This window comes from Falco rusticolus, chromosome 3, assembly GCF_015220075.1.
Source record: "Falco rusticolus isolate bFalRus1 chromosome 3, bFalRus1.pri, whole genome shotgun sequence".
NCBI classification, from domain to species: Eukaryota; Metazoa; Chordata; class Aves; order Falconiformes; family Falconidae; genus Falco; species Falco rusticolus.
In genome coordinates, this window is record NC_051189.1 from 85,030,779 (window position 1) to 85,053,296 (window position 22,518).

The 22,518-nt window shown below is 45.2% G+C and overlaps 1 protein-coding gene across 5 annotated transcripts in view; it reads right to left on the reverse strand.

Moving 5' to 3' along the window:
* Positions 1–22,518, reverse strand: part of ADGRB1 (adhesion G protein-coupled receptor B1) — a 294,612-nt gene that overhangs the window by 43,575 nt on the left and 228,519 nt on the right. For all 5 annotated transcript variants that reach the window (XM_037381503.1, XM_037381502.1, XM_037381500.1 and 2 more), the window contains exons 20-23: positions 18,474–18,576; positions 14,262–14,412; positions 9,996–10,065; positions 169–235 (exon numbers count right to left, since the gene is read on the reverse strand). In XM_037381503.1, coding sequence (XP_037237400.1) covers positions 169–235; positions 9,996–10,065; positions 14,262–14,412; positions 18,474–18,576 — 391 coding nt within the window. The remainder of the gene's footprint in view (positions 1–168; positions 236–9,995; positions 10,066–14,261; positions 14,413–18,473; positions 18,577–22,518) is intronic.

The window sequence follows — 22,518 nt, forward strand, 5'->3', positions numbered from 1 at the left end:
CCAGATTGCTGGCTTTTAACACTTTGCTCTTTATTCCTGGGGGAGAAAGCTATTCAAAGCATGAGTGGAAATAAAGAGGGGCATTCTTGGATTGAAAGAACAAGGAAAATGCTATAAGGTAAAGAGAAAAAAAGAAAAAAAGAAAAGCTTTCCACCAAGCTTAAATACCAAAACGACAGCAGCAGCTGGTCCCACGAAGGCATAGAGAAGACCTCCCTCTAATGACAGCCAGCAGCTGGAAAATGAAGAGAGAAAAGAAAGTTACCCAGTGGCTAGCATCACGGACAGGTACACGTCTGCTTCTTCTCTTTGCCTGTAGGGTTCATCTTGGGAGGTGATACCCCATGGCAAAAAGAGTTTACAGCAAGCAAGTTTTGCTTCCCCTTTCTCCTGAACTTGCATAAAGGCTCATTTGCCTGGGGGTCTGCCTGCAGAATGGCATTCAACTGTGCACGGAGGAATGCATGCAAAATTAATGGTAATGCTCTGTTTCAATGGAAGCGGTTGGATCAGTTTGCTGGCAAGATGATGCTCTTGTCCTACTCACTTAGAAAACAGTGGGAATTGTCCCTTGCTCATTAACCACTGTGCCTGCCAGAGGATTAGGTCCAGGAGGGCAATACTTCTCCTGGATCCTTCCTTTGAGCTTGCTGCCATAGGGAAATTTGACAACACAGCAGCAAGGTGGGAATTCATAGCACTCCTTAAGTGAATGCTCTTAAGGAATGAGCTGAACATGAGGGGTATGGTGCATCTTCTGGAAACCAGCTTGTTCCTTCTTCCTCACACCATGAAACCTGAGAGGACTTCCCCTTTCTCCATTGACCATGAGTGGAATTTAGGTTCCTAAACTGCATGGTGCCTACACAAACTGAAGGGGCTCATCTAAATGCTGACATATGCCCTATTGGTTCTACCACAGACCCAGTCACCCTTTATGATATTTCTAGTCAGCAGAGATTCAACCAAAAGACTCCGGGATGAGGCATCTACTTTCAATCAGACGAATCACATCCTGAACTCCCTTGACCAGATCTTCACCATCCAATTAAGCAGCACACCTAACCCAGATGGAGACATCACTGGAGAGATTATAGAATCATAAAATCCTAAAATGGTTTGGGTTGGAAGAGACCTTAAAGGTCATTTACTTCCAACCCCCCTGTCATGAGCTAAACCAAGTCATTCAAAGCCTTATCCAACCTGGCCTTGAACACTTCCAGGGAGGGAGCATCCACAGCTTCTCTGGGCAACCTATTCCAGTGCCTCAGCACCTTCACAGTAAAGAATTTCTTCCTTATATCTAATCTAAATCTACCCTCTTTAAAGTGTAAAGGCATTACCCCTTGTCTTTTCACTATGTGCCCTTGTAAAAAGCCCCTCTCCAGCTTTCTTGTAGGTCCCCTTTAGTTATTGGAAGGTCTCCCTGGAGCCTTCTCTTCTCCAGGCTGAACAACCACAATTCTCTCAGCCTGTCTCCATAGCAGGGGTGCTACAGCCCTCTGACCATCTCTGTGGCCCTCCTCTGGACTTGCTCCAACAGGTCCACATTCTTATGTTGGGGGCCCCAGGGCATAACACAGTACTCCAGGGGGAAGTCTCTGCAGAGCAGAGTAGAGGGGCAGAATCACCTCCCTTGACTGGCTGGTCACACTTCTTTTGACACAGCCTAGGATACAGTCAGATTTCTGGGCTACAAATGTACATTGCCAGGTCATGTTGAGCTTCTTCTCAACCCATGACCCCAAGCCCTTCTCCTCAGGACTTCTCTCAATCCTCAATCCACTCAGCCTGTATTTGTGCTTGGGATTGTCCCAACCCATGTGCAGGATCTTGCACTTGGCCTTGTTGAACTTCATGATGTTCACACGTGCCCACCTCTCAAGCCTGTCAAGGTCCCTCTGGATGGCATCCCTTCCCTCCAGCATGTCAACCTACCACTTGGCTTGGTGTTGTCAGGAAATTTGCTGTGGGTGCATTCAATCCCACTATCCACGTCAACAACAAAGATGTGAATCAGAGTTGGTTCCAATACTGACCCCTGGGGAACATCCTTCATCACTGGTATCCACTTGAACATTGAGCCATTGACTGCAATTCTTTGAGTGTAACCATGCAGCCAATTCCTTATCTACCAAGTGGTCCCTCCATCAAATCCATGTTTACAGTTTAGAGACAAGAATGTCATGCAGGACAGTGTCAAATGCTTGACACAAATGAGTACCTCAGCCTTCTCCATATCCTGAGTAACCAGGTGGGTCTCCTGTTTCCTTTCAGAGACAGCTCACATTTTCCCTAGTCTTCGTTTAACCACCAATGTACCCAGAGAAGCTTTTCTTGTCGCCCTTCCCATCCCCGGACAGTTTAATTCTCTCAGGGCTTTAGCTTTCCTGACCTGATCCCTGGCTGCTCAGACAATTTCTCTGTATTCCTCCCAAGCTACCTGTCCTTGCTGCCACCCTCTGGAAGCTTTCTTTTGTGTTTGAGTTTGTCCAGGAGCTCCTTGTTCATCCATGCAGATCTCCTGGTGGTTTTGCCTGACTTCCTCTTTGCTGGGACGGATTGTTCCCGAGCTTGAAGGAGGTGATCCTTGAATATTAACCAGCTTTCTTGTGCCCCTCTCCCCTCCAGGGCTTTATCCCATGGTGCTCTACCAAACAGATCCCTGAAGAGGCCAAAGTCCAGGGTAGTGAGCCTGGTGTACAACCTTCTTGCTGCCCTAAGAATCTTGAACTCCATCATTTCATGGTTGCTGCAGCAAAGGCTGCCCTTGAGCTTCATGTTCCCCACCAGCCCCTCCTTGCTGGTAAGAACAAGGTCCAGCATAACACCTCTTCTTGATGGTTCCTCCATCACTTGGAGAAGGGAATTATCATCAATGCATTCCAGGAACCACCTGGACTGCCTATGCCCTGCTGTGTTGTCCCTCCGACAGACACCAGGGTGGGTGAAGTCCACCGTGAGGACCAGGGCTTGTGAACCTGAGATAGTTTCTATCTATCTATGGAAGGCCTCATCTGCTCGGTCTTCCTGGTCAGCCAGCCTGTAGCAGACTCCCACTATAACGTCACCTGGCCCTGCCCTCCCTTTAGTTCTGACCCATAAACTCTCGGCTGGCTCCTCATCCATCCCTAGGTGGAGCTCCATGCACTCCATCTGGTCATTTACGTAGAGGGTGACAGCAACTCTTCATCTGCCCTGGCTGTCCTTCCTAAAGAGCCTGTATCCTTCTATCCTAACACTCCACTCACAGGAGCAATCCCACCACATCTCCATGATACCGTTAAGATCATAGCCCTCCAGGTGTGCACACATCTCTAACTCCTCTTGCTCATTGCCCATGTTACGTGTGCTTGCGTAGAGGCATTTAAGCTGGGCCCTGATCAAGCTGAACTACTGGCTGGAATTCCTTTGTGCTGCTTTTCAGGTGTTCTATAGTTGACCTGGAATCCCTGTCAAGGCTCTGGGCATCTACTGGTGGCACTGGTACCAAACTGGTAGGAGTGGGATGGATTGAGATTCCCCTTCCCTGGCAACTTTAGTTTAAAGCCCTCATTGCTACCTGAAATGCAGGATGAATTCCATCTCTCACATAAATAGTATGAATACAGTCTAGGTGTCCTCATGAAGCTCCTACTGCACCGGACAGTGACGTGCTGTGCACAGACATATCCATACTAACAAACTTGCTTAAAAAAAAACAAAAACAAAAAAAACAAAAAAACAAAAAAACCAACAAAAACAAAACAGATGAAGAGAGGCAGGGGAAATCTCACTCTGCTCCCATCCTCAGAGCTGAGCGTCACAGGCTGTCTGGATAGCCAACAGGATTTTCAGGTTTGACCATAAAGTCAGGAAGAAAACAATTTTTCACTGGGAGAGTGACTGAGCACTGGCAGAGGGGTTGTGGAGTCTCCATCCTTGGAGCCACTCAGAAGCACTCTGGGCATGGTCCTGAGCAGCCAACTCTAGGTGACCCTGCCTGAGCAGCGGGGGCATTGGAGCAGACAGCCTACAGAGATCCCTTCCCACCTCAACCAGCCTGGGGCTCTGTGACAGTCATCAACAGTTACAGCAGCACTGGAGCTGAAATTTCCATTTTGTGGGCAATCCAGCTGTTCAAAGCATGGACACATAAACTAGGTACTGCGGGGCAAGAAAGGATGCAAATTTACACTGTGCCAGCAACCCCACAGAAAGTCTGCATGCTTTGACATTGCATTACCCTGGAGAAAATGTGCAATGAAGTAATCCTGTTTCAGCAGTAAACTACCGTGCATTTACCACAGGAGAAGAGCAGGTAACCACAATGGAGCAAGGACTTTCTTAGAGCTCTGAACCCAGCTAACCCTGCAGTAATTCAGTTACGTGTCTGTACTCTCAGCAATACGGTTTCATTCTGCATCAGAAGCAAACCCATGTTGACTCTCAGAGTCTCCCGGGAAACAAAGCCCTCCTGGAAACATTTCAGTTTTGTTGATCAGCCTCATATGTTTTTTGTATCAATTCTGACTTGCAAAAAAATGCTATTTTTTCACCCCAAAACACAGAACATTTGGGAAAAGAAAAAAAAAAAAAGTATTTCAAATTGAAAATTGAAAGCAGGACATTCTGTTTTTCTGAGACCTGCATCTTGTTTATTTCTAAATTAAACCTGTAATGTGTTAATTTAATCAATTCTAATTCCTTCCTGATAGCAAGTTGCTCTCACAAACTGACTGAGCTGCTGTAATAATAAAACGAATAATCAGCTGAGGAGGGAATAAGAATGAAGCTTTGTAGGGTTGCAATAACTGGAGGTCTCCCTAAATGCAAGAAGAGGGCAGGGGGAAGCAGGAGGGCTCCCAGATCTCAGTCCTTGCTCAGACCTTTTTACTCCAATGCTCCATCCTAATTTTGAGACCCTTTTTCCCAGGGTGTCTTCCAACCAACAGCTCAGCTGAAGAAAGAAGCTGACAGTTCCACACTCCAGTTAGTGATGAGGACTTGGTGTAATGAGGGCTCTCGTTCATGGCAGGTCCCTGGCAGCCCCTCCTCCCCTCTGAGCATCAGGCTTTCTGAAGGCGAGTTCACACATCGCCAAGCACTGGTCCTTATCCCTTCTGACTGTCTGACCTCCCTGCCACAGCGCATAATGGAAGCATTCCCAAGGCTGTCAGAGGTGGTGGCTGACAGCAAGGGAAGGGAAAAGGTGAAGCGATACCCAAGAAGAGGAACCAACAGCAAACTCCAGCAATATATTAGTCTAGTGGAGATGCTTTTAGCCTTGTGCCTACAAGGCACATAAATAGTTGCACTTCGCTAAGAGGTTCCCCAGTACTTGCCAAGGAATCTCTTCACAGATCTCTCAAATAAAATTACCACTGGAAGGGAGTAAGTGAACGGTTTAACAATGCTCAGCAGCTCCAGACTGCTATTTCTAAGCGGTGCTTCCCTGACTGACAGCAGCTCTTGTGTTCAACGTGAAAGACCTCTTTGCAAAATATCTGATCCTTTTGTGAATCTGCCACAGCAAAAATGTGAGATGGATGGCTTTTGTCTTGGTCCTGTGAAGAGCTGACTTCCAGACACCTTCTTGACTATACTGTACAGGTCTGCCAGCAACAGGTCTCACCTAGATCGTGTGCCAAATTAAGTGGCTCCAATGCAACAGCCAAAATATTTGTATAAGACTGCAGCTGGGAACTGGGGCTGTCCCATCAGTGCTAATTTAGAAATTAATATAGAAGCTGCTGAGACACCTGTGGGTGACAGAAGCCCTGACATAATGACACACAAGGACCCCTGGCAATTTGCAGTGTCCTGGCACTGCTCTCAGGAAACTTTTTGTGGGCTGCTGGTGAGGAAGGATATGAGTTCCCAGCTACCAGTAGCACAACCTCAATTACTCAGTTCAAGCTTTAAGAGGCAGTTTGTCAAGCTTTAGAGGTCCAGGGTCAGTCCCTGGAGTACCAGCTAAAAGGAGAGTTATTATTCAGGCATTCAGCCTAATACCAGGAGGTGAGCAGTGGCAGGCCCTTTAGACCTCCATTATCTCCAAGACTCTCTTCGAGACTGGAAGTACAGCAAGTACCCTACCCCAACAGCTCTCCAAACAACCACACAATCTCCTTTCAAATGCTGTTCAGATAAGAAAAAGGAAAAATCCCTTTGTGTTCTCCTCCCCTCCTTGTAGATGGAGAGTTCACAGCACTCCGGAAGTGTCTTTAGCCAGAAAGGCCTCTGAGTGAATGGCTGCTGGGGAATTGTCACTCAGAAAACAACAGAGGCACAGTCCAAATCCTGCAGTACGTATTAAATTCTTAATTTGAACCTCTCTCTCCCTTCTCATCTTTCCACCCAGTGGCCCAGTCTGGCCATCTAAAGGGTAAATATTACCTACAACCTTCCCACACTTGGCACTGTCTCTGATCTCTCGTGTTACAGCTTGGAGACGCAGCCAACCCTTCGACTGCTACCACAGCCTGACAGGACAGGCCTCCACACTGCCACTCACTTCTGTTCTCATCGTTACAGAATAGCTTCATCCCATGAACAAAAAAAAAAAAGACAGGACAAAGCTGGGTGAAATCCTGCTTAGGACCCAGGTAGACCACCTTGTCAGAGGTCCCTTTCTTAATGTGCTCCACTGCAGTTGCCACCTTGGTGTACCCTGCAGATGGATAGTTTCAGTCATCGTGACACAGAGACACGTTATGCATTTCACACGCTGTCCCTTCCACAAGCTTCACCGTAGCAGTCTGTAACACCAAGATTAGTGCTACCATGACTTCAACAGTTGCAGCTGTCCCCAAAATGCTCTCACAACAATGTCCCATAGATGAATGTCAGAGGTTTTTTACCATTGTGAGTGGGATGAGAAGACAACTGATATTTAGTTCAAATCCTGTGCTCAGCTAAATAACAGAGCCCTGCTTTGTCTTAATGCCCATGCCCAGAAGAAAACCAATGGGTCATAATGCACTGCTCTTAGGAATCAGAAATTGCAGGATTGGAAGAAGCTTTCAAAGACACTGTGAAGTCCCTTGTGGTATATCATGGCAGCTCTTTTCCCCTGCTTCACAGGGAGGGACGTGCTGGGGCTAGTGTCTTTCCTTCCTTCTGCAGGATGGAAACATTGTGCCTTGAAAGTCTGCCACTGCCTATTTGAAATGCCCTGTGCATGCCCTGTGCATGCTAGGGACAAAGCTGAAATAGCTCCTGATCTCTAGCTCCAAGCTTTGCAGCCACCTCACACATTTCTGCAATGGACAGAAACCAACAAACATCCTGGGACCAGCTTCGATCCATGTCTGTATTCTTTTTATATGCCTTTAGCATCAGACAGTGTTAAATCTAGGTCTGAACAACTTCAAGTTTTTGAGTTCAAGCTCTGAGATTACTCCTATGTAATATTGACTTTACTCTAGAGGAGAGGTAAAACCAAGGGCATTCCCACACATAAATGTAAGACAAGACAGCTTTTATGCCTTTGGAGCAGGGAAACAGGGATAAGTGTGAAAGCACTGCAGCCTGTCAGGGCACCCTGCCTAGCTTGGTCCACATGAATATTTGTTTCATGTTTTAAAATGCACCAATGCACAAATGTAACTCTCGTTACAGTGATGCTCAGCACCGTTTTATGCTCAGCATCATGGCTCATGAACCCACCACACCATCCACCTGGCACAGCAGTGAGCACCCATTTGCTCTCCCTGCATGGAGGCAGGACAGGGACTGCTTAACCAGCACCCATGGGGACATCCACGCTGCTTGGGGCAGAGACGCTGGCTTGAGGGGGTGACTGCAAGTTAGCTCTGTTTGGCTCTGGCTCTTGGTAAAGCCAACAGCAGGAATTACAACAAGATGGCAGCGTTAGGAATGTCTGATGGGCTCTCTGTGGTTGAGAAGAATTGTTGTTCTTCGCACAACTCCGCTGGGACTCACCAGCTTTACCCCATACTGGGCTGCAGCATGGAAGGGAGGTGAAAGGAGGACAAACTGGACTTGATGGGGTGTGAAGGCCCCCTGCTATTTTGGTGACAAGCACCTTGACAGCAGAGCTGGGAAACAGTGTCACTTGGGCTGCAGATCCTGCTGGGAGCACAGGATCCCCTGCCATTCCTCAACCTCCCCCTCCCCCTGCCTCCCATCCCCTGCTGGGCAGGGAGGTAGGCAGCATCCAGCCCTTGGATGCAAGGAGCAACAGCGTCTTTAGGGCTGAAAGGAGTCAGAGGATTAGCAGCAAAAGGAGAAGAGCTGGTGTGGTTAAGCATCCCCTGGGAACGATGGAAAGTCAGCGCAGACTGTTGGCCACCTTGCTGGCGTGCCAAATCTGGGAGCAAAGCAGGAGTCCAGCAGGTTTTGTCACGCGTTGACACCCTTTTGGCTGCAGTCTAGAACGGTATTGCTCTGGGCAGGGAGATGTTGGCACGCAGTGGTCCAGGGCAGTGAAACAGGGTGTGCTTTCTTGCACGTTTTTCCCTTCCCTGCCCATGCTCTTTTGTGTGGTCAATGTGGACCACAAAACGCGCGGCGACCCTAAGCATTAATGGAGAAGGAGCTACAGAGCTTTTTGCACCAATTGCCACCAGTCTCTAAACAGGAAAGGAAGCCAAAATATTTAGGACCTCCTTCCCATTCCCCTGATGCTTGTTCATTAAGAACTGGTCTTGCAGACTTGCACAGAGTAAAGTGTCAGAAACAGCAGACCCACAGAAAAGCTAAAGGGTAGTTGGGAACTCAGCAGTGCTTCTGAAAGCCAGGCTATGCGTTTTCCTCTTCTGAGTCATGCAACATGCTGGATCACTCTCCACCAGGACACGCTGAAGCCAAGTCACTTGAGCTGGGGCAGGCAAGTCAGGACAGGTATGGCCAATGCATCCTGATGTCAGCACAGGCTTCAGGGATTGTAGCTAGGGATTTGCATATGACCAACCCACGTTCCTGAGCCCTCTGTATTGTACAGTATTTTGCAGTAATTTAGACTACATAGCAAACAGAGAATGCTGCTATGCTGTTTCAATAGTCTCCTGCAATCAAAATGCAAACCCTGGACCATTTGGTCGTGGGTGTGCACAATATGGTGGGAATTGAGAAGGAGCAGGCATTCCACATGATATTTTCTCAGTGGACCTGTTGAACCTTCATCCGTCACTGGCCACATCTCCAACTTCTGTCTTAAACATTTTTCATGTGGGATGCAATCTACTAGCTAGGAAGGCTTTAGATAATGATGGGTTGCAGTAGGGAAGGGCCTGATTTATTGCTGCATAAAATATTATCCTTTGGCTGCCACTATACATAAAATTTCTAAGCTATCACTCTCACAACACAGTGAAAAAATACCACTTTCTTTTTCTTCCTCTTTTTCAAGTTGCACTAATGCTTCAGCTCTGAGTAATTCCAGCCTTGCCATCATGTGGTTTTTACCTCTGAACCATCTTATTCTATTATTTCTACTGCTGCCTTCTTCCCACATTACATTTCCTAAAGGCAAATCCTGTGGAATTTGGAAAACAGGCAAAATGATATCAATTTCCAAACCCTGGATTGAAAAACTCATGCTCATTCTGGTGTCTCAGACTGAGCCGAGCTATTTTTAAAACCTGGGACCAGTCAAGTAAGCGATTAAATAGATAAACACAAAAGCTCTTTTTAATTTTTAAACATCCTGAACTTTAAATAGTCTACATTTTCTCCTAAAAAATAAAATTAAAAAATCTCTAAGTAGAAGGTACATACATCAAAGTTATGTCATATACACAACAGTTAAATCTTACTAGTCTCTATAAACTTGCTTTTAAAGTAATATACAACCCACCTTGGCCAGCTGATGGCTGGAGGAGGCAGGGAGGCAGGATGGCTCCTTCCTCTCCCATCATCCCTGTTTCCCTCTGCCATGGGCAGCACAGCAGAATTTAACCCCTGCCCTGGCTCCTGCAGGTCGTGACTGGATTTTGGCAAAAAGGATGGAGGGTAAGACAGGAAGAAAAAGGAAGAGCTCCTTTACTCACTAGTTCACAGTGCCGTACCCCTTGGCTTTAGTAAATCCCACGGAAATGGCAACGACCAAGGCGGGGAGCCCTGTGGAAATGAAACAAGGAAAATTGGTCATTTAAGCATATGTGCAGCTCATCTCCCACTCAACCGCATAATATACCCTATTCTGTCCAGTGTTATTCTAGCACCATCTGTCCCAGCCTGGGTCTTTGGCAGAGACTGAACTCAGGACCTTCAAAGCCAAAAGCATGAACCCATGTTACCTCTGCTAATGAAGTAAAGGCCATCAGCTGTAATCAGCTCATATCCTGCTGTGGTCTCAGCAGTTCTGTGGTGATTGACAGTACATGCAGATGCATAAAATGTATTTATTTTGTTCTTGTGTATGCAGGCTGGCCAGAAATATATAAGGGTGTCTCCTGAAGATGGAATATTCAGCCACAACCCAACTCAAATAAACTAGCAAGGGGGAGATTAAGGACTATGTTTGCTCTTAACAGAATGTATGATGAACAACCCAGGTTCAAATCTCATCCCAAATGAGACAGAAAAGGAAACGGAAACATGTTTTCCCTATCACAAACAGGTCCCGGTCCCAAACAGGTCCCCCAAAAGTGGTGGGCCGTGATCTATAACAGAGCAGGTCCCTCTGAACAACAATGGAAAAGAGCATCAGAACATCAGATCTTTCTGCTAACCAGGATACTTCCTCTCTTGCCAGACCTGCTCCCTTTTTGTTTCCAAAAGGGGAGTAAACCAGCTGCCCTCAAGACGACACACTTCATTATGAGCACTGCAAAGGATGCACAACTTAAGTCTGTGGCTGGGACGCCTCAATGTACCAAGTATAATTTATCTTCAGAGTATCATGAGCTAATGGGGCCAAGATGGGATGTCATTTCAGGTGCATAAGGGGGTGAAGCTATGGATTTGATCTTGCTGCTGGAAGCTCCCACAAAATTAGAGAGGAGTATAAAGAAAACCTGCTGGTTATTGTGCAACCTGCTGGTTATTGGATGAAAACACATAAAAAGCTCTGAAATTCTGGGGTCCTTGAATGTCTAGGCACAATGAGAACTAGCAAAAGACACTACTTCTTGCTAATAGTCTTCTGATCTTTCTTATTCCTGACACGACAAAGTGCCCAAAGACCTACAGAGGAGATTGGGTACTTTTGTGGTTCACTAGCCCCAGCCCAGTTCTCCCCTTTCCCTGAAGAAATGCCTGGATATCAGCTAGTAACATCTGGTTCTTCATCTGTGGAGGTCTCCATGTGGACTTTCACAGCCCTCCTCCTCATGACATGATGAATTCATCTGTCCAGTGCTAAAGATGGGCAAATCCCTTTAAGAATTAGCAGAATCAGTAGCCAGTTAGGGTTAGTACCTCTTGACAAGACCCCAATTCTTGCACTGTAGAGGTCATGGCAGGTGACTGCAGAAGACACTGTAGATCAAAGGGATGTGCAGACACGGCATCTAAACAATAACCCTGCTGGCAAGGTGGTCACTCAGCAATACAAATCATTGCAAGACTGATTAATAGTGATGCTCTGCAGCCAGCTTGGAGGTATAAGGCCAGGTTGGCTGGAGTATACAGCATTTGAGAGTTATCATAAAGGGAAGTGTTTCTCCTCTCGTATGAGATTTCCAAGCACAGCTCATGTTTGATCAGTCTAAAACCAACAGGCAGTGTGTTTAAAAGATTTCTTTTCCTTTTTTTTTTTTTTTCCTTCCCCCCCCCCCCCTTTTCTTAGTTGAATATTGCTTCTCTTTCTAAGCCTCCTTCACACCTCATCTGGATATATCCTGGGTGCTGTACTCACTAAGATGCCATCAATATGGCATCCCATGACAAGCACACCAAGAAACCACATGTGAAAGGACTTTTTCAGTATAGCTTGATGCAAAAGGCTCTGTGAAAGAGGAAAGTTGGCTAAGACTCCTCCAAAAATAGCAACTTGTACTTCGCAAAGTGCCTCTCTTAGATGTGATAATTATGCAGAAATACAGGCTGTGAACTCGTCAGCTTACAGGGACTGGTTTGTACTGAGCCTGGGTAGAAGCCTCAGCTTGTGCTGAAAATGTACCTCTGCAAGGAGCATTTACTGAAGGTGGTAGCTATGCCATGGTAGCTAAGCTAAAGAGCATTGTAAGGAGGGGTGCTGTACTCCTCTGCCTTGAGAGAGCTGTTAATGATCTAATCACAGTCAGATGTGGTAAGACTGAATAAGAAAATCAAAACTCTTAATCTGTTTTTGATTATTTGAAAGAAAGTTATTCCTACCTGGTCTGTTCCATTTAGTGTGTATGGATTGTCCTCCTAGGCAGTCAGTCATGCTACGTAATCAGTGGCAAGGTTTTGGGGGCTTTCTGCAGAAAGTGAATTTTACATATACAATTCCAAATAAATACATTAGAAACCTGTTTCAGAGAGTTTTGTACTGCCAGGCCAGAGGAGAATCAGGTCATGTGTTCATCATGTCCCCCTAGAAAAGGTTGTTTGCCAGTAACTGCCAAGAGCCATAACTGTTATGAACAACTACAGACCCACTTAGAGCTTGAACTGTGGCAGCATTAAAAATCTAGTAGTGGAAACTATGACATGGTCATAAAAAGACTAACAAAATTACTTCTTCTTTACTCAGGCTAAATATGATGACTGTATTGTTTCTACGGAACAGTTTGTCTGTCTGTTCTAAATAATAATAGTAAAAAAACTCTAATTGCTCTTTTCTGGAAAGGCAGAGTTACATACTGAAGAGAAGAAAAAAATAACACCCTAGGAATAAATCTCATTGCTGATGAAAACCACCATAGCTTCAATGAGCTACAGCTGACAGCAGCTGAGAACTTGGCAAAGATGTCTAGAACGAGGGCTTAGAGAAATGCTAATATGCAAAGGGGGGAAAGGGGGAGAATCAGCCCATGACAAAGTGAATTGTGCTAATTATTTCAGATTATGCTCTTTAAAACGTATTTTCGGACTCTTTCCTCTTAGAAGTGCCATTAATCCCAGCTCTACAGCTGAAGTCTAACAGGATGCTAAATACCAGAAATTCCCTTGCTGCCTTAATAGGTGAAAACGTTCTTCATTTCTTCTCCTAACCTACTCCAAATGGTTAGTATGCATTATTTATCAGCCAGCGCATCCTAGCTCAGAGATGACGACGTTTTACTAGCAGTGCAAATTATGCTTCTACACATGTAGGGTGTTTTCTTAAATCTGTGCAGACTACAAATGTGAATGTCGCTCATCCAAAATTCCCTTGGCTAACACACCCATCTGTCCCAGTTTTTACAAATCAGAAAAATCCCTTTTTATTGCCTAGAAAAGCTATTAGTTGGTTGCATTCGATATCCCTGATGACCCTTGAATCGCTGTGTTCGTGTATAAACATATGCATGAACACACACAGGCGCATCCAGCCTGTGCTTTGCATGTATGTGGCTATGCTCCTGCTACACACAAACAGCGGATTTCAATAACACAATTTATTTTCTATCGTAAGCAAGAGCTAGGAGAGAAAACTTAAAGGGATCCAGGTGCTGGAACGAGGATGGCTCTTGATGTGCCAGAATAAATCACATCAGGGCACCTCGTAAGCATCGGAAATACCTTGCCTGGGGAGAAATGCTAGACTTCAGTAGTAAAACGAGACACTAATACAGCTCAGACACACAACGGTTTCTCTCTCCCTTTCTCTTTTTTGCCTGCTCGTTTTTAAGCAACTTTTTGTTCAGTTGCTCTTTTCAAATGCACGCTTGTTATTGCATTGAAAGCCCAGGTTATGGGTTTGTGTTTGTTTTCTACTACAGAATGCATCATTTAAGGCTAATAAATTAAACATATGGAAGAGGCAGAGGGAGAGAAATTAGTTACAAGCATCTGTACCACTCTTATAGTTTATTTGTCTACAAAAAGCCCTGCTGCCATGGAGATGGGATTTCAAAGCTTGCTTCACTCCAGGTTGCACGTGGAAGGAGACAGTGAGAGAGAGAAAAGGAGAAAGCAAGAAAGAGACACAAATCCAGCAGAAACTACCCGCAGCATACCCTTTGAAAACTCAACCCCTCTGCAACTTATCTATTTGGTGTGACCCTTGGGTACGCTGGGTGGCAAGCAGGTCTTTGCAGCTCTTGCTGATGCTGTTTCTAACCATCTCAGCCTTTCCTGACACCCCTGAAAGGGTTCCCAGCACCCTCTGCCAAGCCTTCTGCAGGGCATCAGTCCCTCTTGTAGCCCAAACCCTCTCTGCTCCACAGACCCAGGATCCTCACCCCATCCGAGACACAAGAAGCGCTTGCGGATGATGCGGTTCCGTAATCGGCCCGTCACGGCCATGTAGGACTGCCAAGCCTCGGTCAGCACCCAGCAGAAAGAGGAGAGGAAGAAGAAGTGCAAGAAAGCTGCCACCAGTGTGCATATCACCTGGAGAGAGGAGGAAAGGAGGACATGTGAGAAGAGCAGCAGGCAGAGAGAGCAGCGCTTAGGAGAGCAGAGGGTGCAGGGAGGTGCTTCCAAACCAGGCTCTGGAAGGCAAGGTCATGGAGATCAGGACACAAAGAGACATTTTAGAAGGCTGCCTCCCCCACCAGCTTCAACCCAGCAAAAGACCAAAATTTCAGTACTACACGGAAATCAGCTGCTTTCCAGCATGAGCTCTAAGATTTTTGCTGAAGTCTGAGCCTGCATCCCATCCTGGTGCTTTCTTGGCTTCAGCAAGGCATATTCATTTTCATAATGATCAAAACCATTGCCATGATCCTTTTGAGGAGGACGAAGCAGTTAATAAGCCGTGCACTAATCTCAGCTCAAAAGATTTGCAAAATACCATGTCATTGGCAGCCAAGCCATAGAAATTAAATCAGAGAGGGGCAATTTAGACAGTGTCCTGCCAGGGAAGGATCACTGAACGAAAGAGTTAAGCCATGAGAACTGGGTGAAATCACGGCTGCCAGGGGCTGGTAAGGACTGCAAACATGAGTAGTGCAAGTTGCCCAAGAGCATATAACTGCTAGCAGACAGGGAGAAAACAACCAACCAAAAAAAAAAAAAACAACCACAAAAAAAAACCACCACAAAAAAAACCCACCTAAAACCCCCAAAGAAACTACATTGGAAGGAATTTCATAATGGCGATCTCTACTACTCGGTAGGGAAATGTCTCAAGGGAAACGTAGGGAGCTTAAGCCATTTAAAATTAAACTGGGGAAAGTACTAGCAAATGCATTATGAAGAACAATCCTGTAGTGCCAGGGAGATGGACTGGAAAGCTGACAAGCTCGTCTTTGTTTTTAACTCAGCAAGGCCAAATCTTTCACTGGTGCAAATTGGTGCCGCTCTGTTTAACTCTGCCAGTTTTCCACCATCTGTGGGCTGGAAACTGTGAATCAATGTACTCAAGAAGAAAATGATGGAAAGAAACTTCAGTGGCTCCCAAGGAGAAGGGAGAGCAAATAGACTTTAAAAGTGACTCTGGAGAAAAAAAAAATGGCTTAAGGCATTCAGGGCAGGGGGAGGTTTATAATAAAGCATTTCTCTGCTTTGAGTTATATCAGGAAATATGGACTTTGGGTTTACGGTCAATGAACCTTCCTCTTTTTTCATCCACCAGCATCTTTTAACACAGAGCTCTCATGCATGGAGTGTCTTTTTTCACGATTTTATCGGGTTGCTCTCGATTCATACACTGGCACAAACTGGCGTTATCAGAGGTTGTGAATAAAAGTAAGACTCTGTGTTCTTTGAGACAGGAACTGTCTTTTTGTTCCACATTTGTATTTGACGCCAAAACCCTTTGCATTCTGCCTATAAACAGATTCTGAATGGCAGTTCAGTACAAATGACACAGCTCAATATGATAATTTCAAGTAATTTTCACATTTTAAAAGAATCCTAAAAAGGTAGTTGTTATTCATCAGCTTACATACATACATAAAACAGTTAAAAACACAGGATGCTTTCTGGAATATATTTTAAGAAACTGTTATTTTAGAAAAAAACAACATATTTTTTTTTTTTTAACATCAGATACAAAACTATTTGTTTTACCACTTTGGTTTTGTTCTGCACAAACACAGTTCTGCCCAGTGTGCCAGCAGTTTGTTCTGCACAAACACGGTTCTGCCCAGTGTGCCAGCAGTTTGTAAAGGGGAGAGAAAACCTTTGCTTTCCAATTTTACACCAGAGATACATTTTCTGGGTATTTTTCTCTCAATCAGGTAGTTTTGATAGAATAGGAAGGAAGAAGAGAGGAGGGGAGCACAAAAGAAATATGCACACCTTAGCTGGGCCAGGATAAACCCATTGTCTGAACTGAAACCAGGCTGTGAACTTGGCGAGCTGATGGGCAAGCATGTATTTGCTTCTTCTACTCCTGCTGCAGGTTTTTTTTCCTTCCTTGTAAGGAAAAATAATCACCTCCATGAAGGCCTAAGCACAGGGATATGATGTCCCAAGCTGCTGCAGAAAGATCTAGCAGAGTTTGTCAGTCTGTCAAGGCCATTAGCCCTTGTTTTCCTTTAAGAGGAAAAATCTGTTTCCTTGCAGCATGTAGCCATGCCTTTGAGACATGGACAGTTCATGCAACATTAATTTCTTTTGTATCACATTATTGCTGACACTAATTTTTTAGCCTTTTCCCATGCCTTTCATCTTCAAAAAGCTTAGCAAATCCAGGCGTGGAATCTTGTCTTTGAGGTTACATGGATGGAAATCAAGGGAGAATTTGGCATTTCCAGGGAAACTAATACTGTAGAAAGTCTCCCAAGTAACTGCTATTATAAATCAGTCATCACCAACACTTTAAGATGCTCCATTATCAATAATTGAATGTGAATAAAATCCTAATTTACACTTCTTCTTCTCTTCTCTGTATAGTTTTCTTTCTCTGTTCCCTGCCAGAGACTGTTTACTAGATGGCTAAGCGGAAATCCAAGAATAACCTTTCTATTTATGGTGTTTCATGCATATGTATGTGCAAAGAGCTAATCTGCCTCATGCAATCGAAGCCCGGAGCTTTGAATCCCTGCTAACAGCTCTGACAGTCAACACCCAGAGTAATGTGAGAAAAAGCACGAGGGAGAACCTGAGCTCACAACTGTGCCCTGAAAGGGGTGGGAGAGGGTGAAGACATCCACCTCCTGTCCTGGGGTGAAGAAGAATAACCAAAGAGGTGGTCCAGGCATGGTTTGCCATATCGTACATACCTCAGTATTTCTTTCTATGGAAAGAAGTTCCTAGCCCACACTTGGGGTTGCAGACGATGCACCCAGGGAAAGCAAGAACTTATCTCACCCCTTCTCCACCTCTTGCCAATGATGTTGGCCATGAAAGGCAGCTCTGCTTCACGAACTTAATTTCTGAAAGGCACTTGTTTAATAGCAGCAGGGCTGGCTGGCTGCATGTCTCCACACTTCTTTTCACACACATGACTCAACAGCTGTAGAGCTTTTGCTAAAACAACTTACCCCTAACAGCCCTCCACAGAAATGAGTGTTAGTGATTCAGTAAACCCTGGGGCTTCTCTGCAGAAATGCTTCCAAAAGTGACAGCATGCTCTGGCTGCCAAAGTAGAGGCTTGAAAAAACTGGCCATTCACCGGTTATTATTAACTAAAACCTAAATTTTTACTTCTGATTGAGATTGTGGCAGCAGGAGTAGTGGAGGATGCTTCTTGCCTCAGTTTTCTGCTTAGCAGAGTTAGGATAGTTGAAGCACTTGTGGGGACGGGAAAAGGTACGACTGGAAAATACTAACAATGAGCAGTGATTTGTCATGCCAGCTGCCAACAGGGAAACTAAAAGTACGCTAGCTGGAGAAAAGTCATACAGGCAACATGTGCCTCTCCAGCTGGGTCTGTAATGGGGGAAGGCATGTACGTGAAACCAGGGCACTTGGCTTGAAAATCCCCGTTATGTCTTGCCTTTACTGCTCGAGTCACACTGTGATCCACAGCGAGTCCCTCGCGGTCCCCAGCTCTGCAGCGTGCACAGCACGTCTGGCAATGCTTCCTAACCCAAATAAAGGTGGTTTTTGTGGCTGTGTTCATTAACATCTGCCAAGCGCTTTAAGCTCCGAGTATAAAAGTTGCTGGAGAAATAAATGTAAAGCTGAGATATTGTGTTGTTTGGTTGTTGTTGTTGGGTTTTTTTAAAGCCTTTTCTCAATCTGTCTTTCTTTGTAATTTTTGGAAAATAAAATGGTTAAAGCCTTGCAAATAACCATGTTTCTTTAGTGTGCCGTGTGCCAGCTACTCTAGGCAGATATTCAAAAATATCACATTGGTTTTAATCAAAGCCCTGAGGATGCTGACAAATTATCAAAGAAAGAGTGAGAGAGAAAATAGAAATCTGCCATTTAGTTGTGTCTTTGACATGTCGCTAATTAACAGATGGAGGAAAAATGAGGAAGAGCTGCCTGAACGGATCATTTCAGTGCTAAACCACGGGAAAAGCAAACAAATAAACAAAGCCCAACTGATCTCTTACCTTATTCCGGGTCTGGGTCTGTCCGATCAGGATGAGAGCGTTGGAGGAGATGATGGATAGGCAGAAGTTGATAAGAATGACAGAGCGCTCTGAGCGAATATACCTGCAGCAAGAGAAGAGGGGGAGGGAGATCCACCCTGTCACAACGTACATTAAGTTACCTCTGCAAAGCATCAACCGGGTGCAGGTTGCACTGGGCCAGGCTCTACAGAAGGCCATGGTAAGAGATGGCCCATTTCCTGCAGATCTTGTATGTTAAACAGACAAGAACAGGGGGGAAAGGGAGGGGGAGAGCTCGGGTGCAGTGCTCAGCCCACAGATCTCTCCATCCTCCCCCATCAATGCTGGAGTTATGAGCATAAGTCAACAAACAAGGGGCCAGTCTGGTCCCTAGTCTGAGCCTCTCCTAAAACAGTAGAGTGCTTCAAGTCTTCTTCAGCTCTGCTTACTTGAAAGGGGACTTGAAAAGGAGCTTACAAGAAAACAGACAGGCAACACATGGAAAAAATCCCAAATAAGAAGAGCCACAGGCATGCTGGTGATGAAAGCAGATCACGAATGCATGCACCTTCACAACAAAGTGTGTGTGATTCAGCATTCCCCTTTGTTTAACCTAACAACCCATCCTGAAGTGAGAAGTATTTGTGGCTTCCCCCCTCCCCACCCCAGATGGAGAGGTTTGGCACTTCCCAAAACTAGGCCAAATAAGTAACTGCAGCTGTGGGTCTGGGACATTAGGGATCCAGGTTAGGAAGCTGTTGCCTTCAGCACCTTGCATGAGCAAGCTATTTGTCATTTCTGATTTGCAATACGCAGCACAGCACCAACCTGCTGCTGAGGTATGTGCCCAACAATTAATTCAAACCACAGGCTGCAGAGGGAAATTTCTTTGAAGGCGCTTTTATCTACCTAATAAAATTCAAGGGGAATTGCAAAAGTGCAAGCCCTCAGGGACTGACTCAGGACCTGACCATACCAACACTCATACACGTGAATAATCTGAGTGATTCGTCAAGTGCCCTGCCTGAATGCCAGATGAGTGAAGAGTAGACGCTGATGCTTACAGAAATTAGAAACAGATCTATTAATCAAGCAGCTCATCCTTGGAGGCTAATGCAGGATTATTTCCTATATTCTAGCACATCAACTATTTATATTAGGAATGTAATTTCATTAACCGATTTTAGCAAGAGCAAGTTGGTCGTGCTTTGGCTGCAGAGTTTTGAGTTTCTGACTATGTAAGCAGGACGAGTTTACTGCACGTGTCTGTTCTGCCAAGGGTAAATCTGTGCTTCAGACCTGCTGAAGGCTGCAAAACTTTGATTTTAACTTCCCTCTGAGTTTTACCTTCAGACAAACATTAATATTGAGGATATGCTTTCCTGATTACAGAAAAGTCACTGACGCAAACTAGCCTGAACTTAAACCGTGTTGAAAATCTGGTTTATAGCTAGCTCTCCCTGAAACTCACCCAACCCCAGAACGGAGTACAAAACGTAGGCTTCTAGTTCAGCTAGAAACCAGGATGACTGCCTGCAAAATAAGACTCTGGTTCCTTTCATGGCCAATCTGATCCCAAATTTCCCCATTTCATTGGGCTTAATACAATGCTGTGCATCACCTGGATCCTATTCCATTTGTGGCTGAGGGTACCAAGCCATCAATCTACGCTTTGATTGTAAAGCAATCAAAAATCAAAAATTGTAAAGCAATTTGAAGTAAAACATTGTCTCCAGTCAGCAGCTTCTAGGGGATAGAAAGGGAGATCTGGACTCTGTCCTGGTGGGAATGAGATTTAATAAATCTGTGTAGCAACACTATGATCCAATTGGCATTAGTGTGCACTTTGAAAGTCTCCTCTGGTCAAAAAAGGTAAGAAATGAGTTGACCATAAGTATAGACTGCATGTGAATGTAAGGGAAGATAATATAGCTGTCTTCAGATTTTTTCCCTGCTTAAACAAGCCTCTCCTTTCTCCGTGCTTCCTTTCATGCACTGCGAGTCCATCCTGTTCCCCAGATCCCTGAACCTCCAAATTACAAGATGTGGGTTCAGAACATGTAGAGTCACATCATCAGAATAATTTAGGTTGGGGAAACCCCTCTCAAGTTCCCAGTCCAATCCTCTGCCCCCAAAAAGGGCTACTTTCAAAGCCAGATCAGGTTTCTCAGGGTCTTGTCCAATCGAGTTTTGAAAATCACCAAGAACAGAAATGCCACCATCTTTCTTGGATGACTTGTAACAGCGCTCAACTGATCTCACGGTGAAGAATTGTTTTTCTTAGTAACCAGCTGGATTTTTTTCCTGCTGCAGCTGGTGCCTCTAGACCTTTCGCTGTATACCTCTGCAAATTGCTTGACTTTTCCGTAACTCCTCTTTAACAGCCTTCTCTTCTCCAAGCTAACCAAGCCTTGTTCCCTTTGCCTCCTTTTACATTATGCTCTCCAGCTCCCTAAGCATCCACTGGACTTATTCCAACGTGCTGACATCTCTGGTGTTGGGGAAGTCCAGTATTTGGCACACTTGCCAAGAGTGTCAAGCAGAGAGGAATAATCAATTCACTTGACATGTTGGCTATACTCTTTGGCTGTATAGCCCAATATAATATTGGCCATCATTGCTACATGGCTGCACTGCTCATTTATTTCGGAATTGTTGCCTACTAGGACCTGCAGAGCCTCCCCTGTGGAGGCATGAGGAAGCCAGTCAGTCCCCAGCCCATCCTGCACCACACTGTTATTCTGTCCCAGGTGCAGGACTGTGCATTTATCTTTGTTGCACCATTTCTCCAGCCCATATCTCTAGGTTTTTGAGGTCCTTCTGAATGGCAGTGCTGTTCTCCAGCATATCAGTCACTCCTCCCAACCTGGCATCACCCACGAACCTACTGAAGGTGCAATCTGCCCCATTATCCAGGTTATTAAAGAAGACATTAAACAATATTGGCCATAGTATCAACCCCTGTCAGATGCAGCTAGTAACCAGCTCCTGATTAGGCTTCAAACCTTTGACCATTAGACTTTAAGCCTGTACAAACTCTACCCAGTAAGCCACCTTAGAAGCTACCGATCCAGTGCACAGTTCCCTGGTCTGGACACAAAGATGGTATGGGAGACTGTTTTAAAGCCTTGGTAATGTCAAAATATATACCTGCTTCTCTCCACTGTCCATACAACCACTCATCCCACCACAAAAGGGAAAGAGGTCAGTCAGGCACAATCTGCCCTGTCTATTCCCAATTGCTTTCTTGTCCATCATTTTACCTGGAAATAACCTTTATAACTACTTGCCTCTTAATGTTACCAGGGGCTGTTGACCAGGCTCACCAGCCAGTTGTTCCCTGGACCCTCCTCTTGCCCTTTTTAAATCAGGGTGTAACATTTGCCTTCTTCCAGCCATCAGGAACCTTCCCTAGATGATACTGGCTCCACAGTAAAACCAGCCAGCTCCCTCAACATCGCTTGATGCATGCCATTTGGTCCTGTGGACTTATAAAAGTCCATCTTACTTAAATGGTCTTCAGTGCTCTCTTCCTTGCAGTGGGCAGTACTTTCTTCCCCAGATTCTGCCACTAGTTACTGGAACTGGGGTGCGAGGGAGCAAACCTTGCCAGCAGAACAGAGTGATGAAGGCACTGAGCATCTTCACCTTTTCTACTTCCTTCTCCATTAGGTTACTTGCCCCATTCAACACTGGGCCACCACTTCCCTGAGCAATCTTTTGGTGCTGGTGTACCGACAGAAATCTTTCTTAATACTTTCCACATCCCTTACCAGTTTCAAATGCAGCTGAGGTCTGACCTTCCTATTGTATCCTGCATTCATGGGCAATGCTTCTATAGTCCTCCTTGTTAGTCTGACCTGGTTATCAAACATTTCCTTGTTATGTTTCAGCTCAGCCAGAAGTTCCCCATTATGCTGAGATGGCCTCCTCCCATGCTTGCTTTTTTCTTCCATTTCCTCTTCTCCAACTCAGGATGTTCCACAGAAAGAAATCACCATTACTATCCAGACCCTCTGGCCAAAAAAAGTCAGAAACTCATATC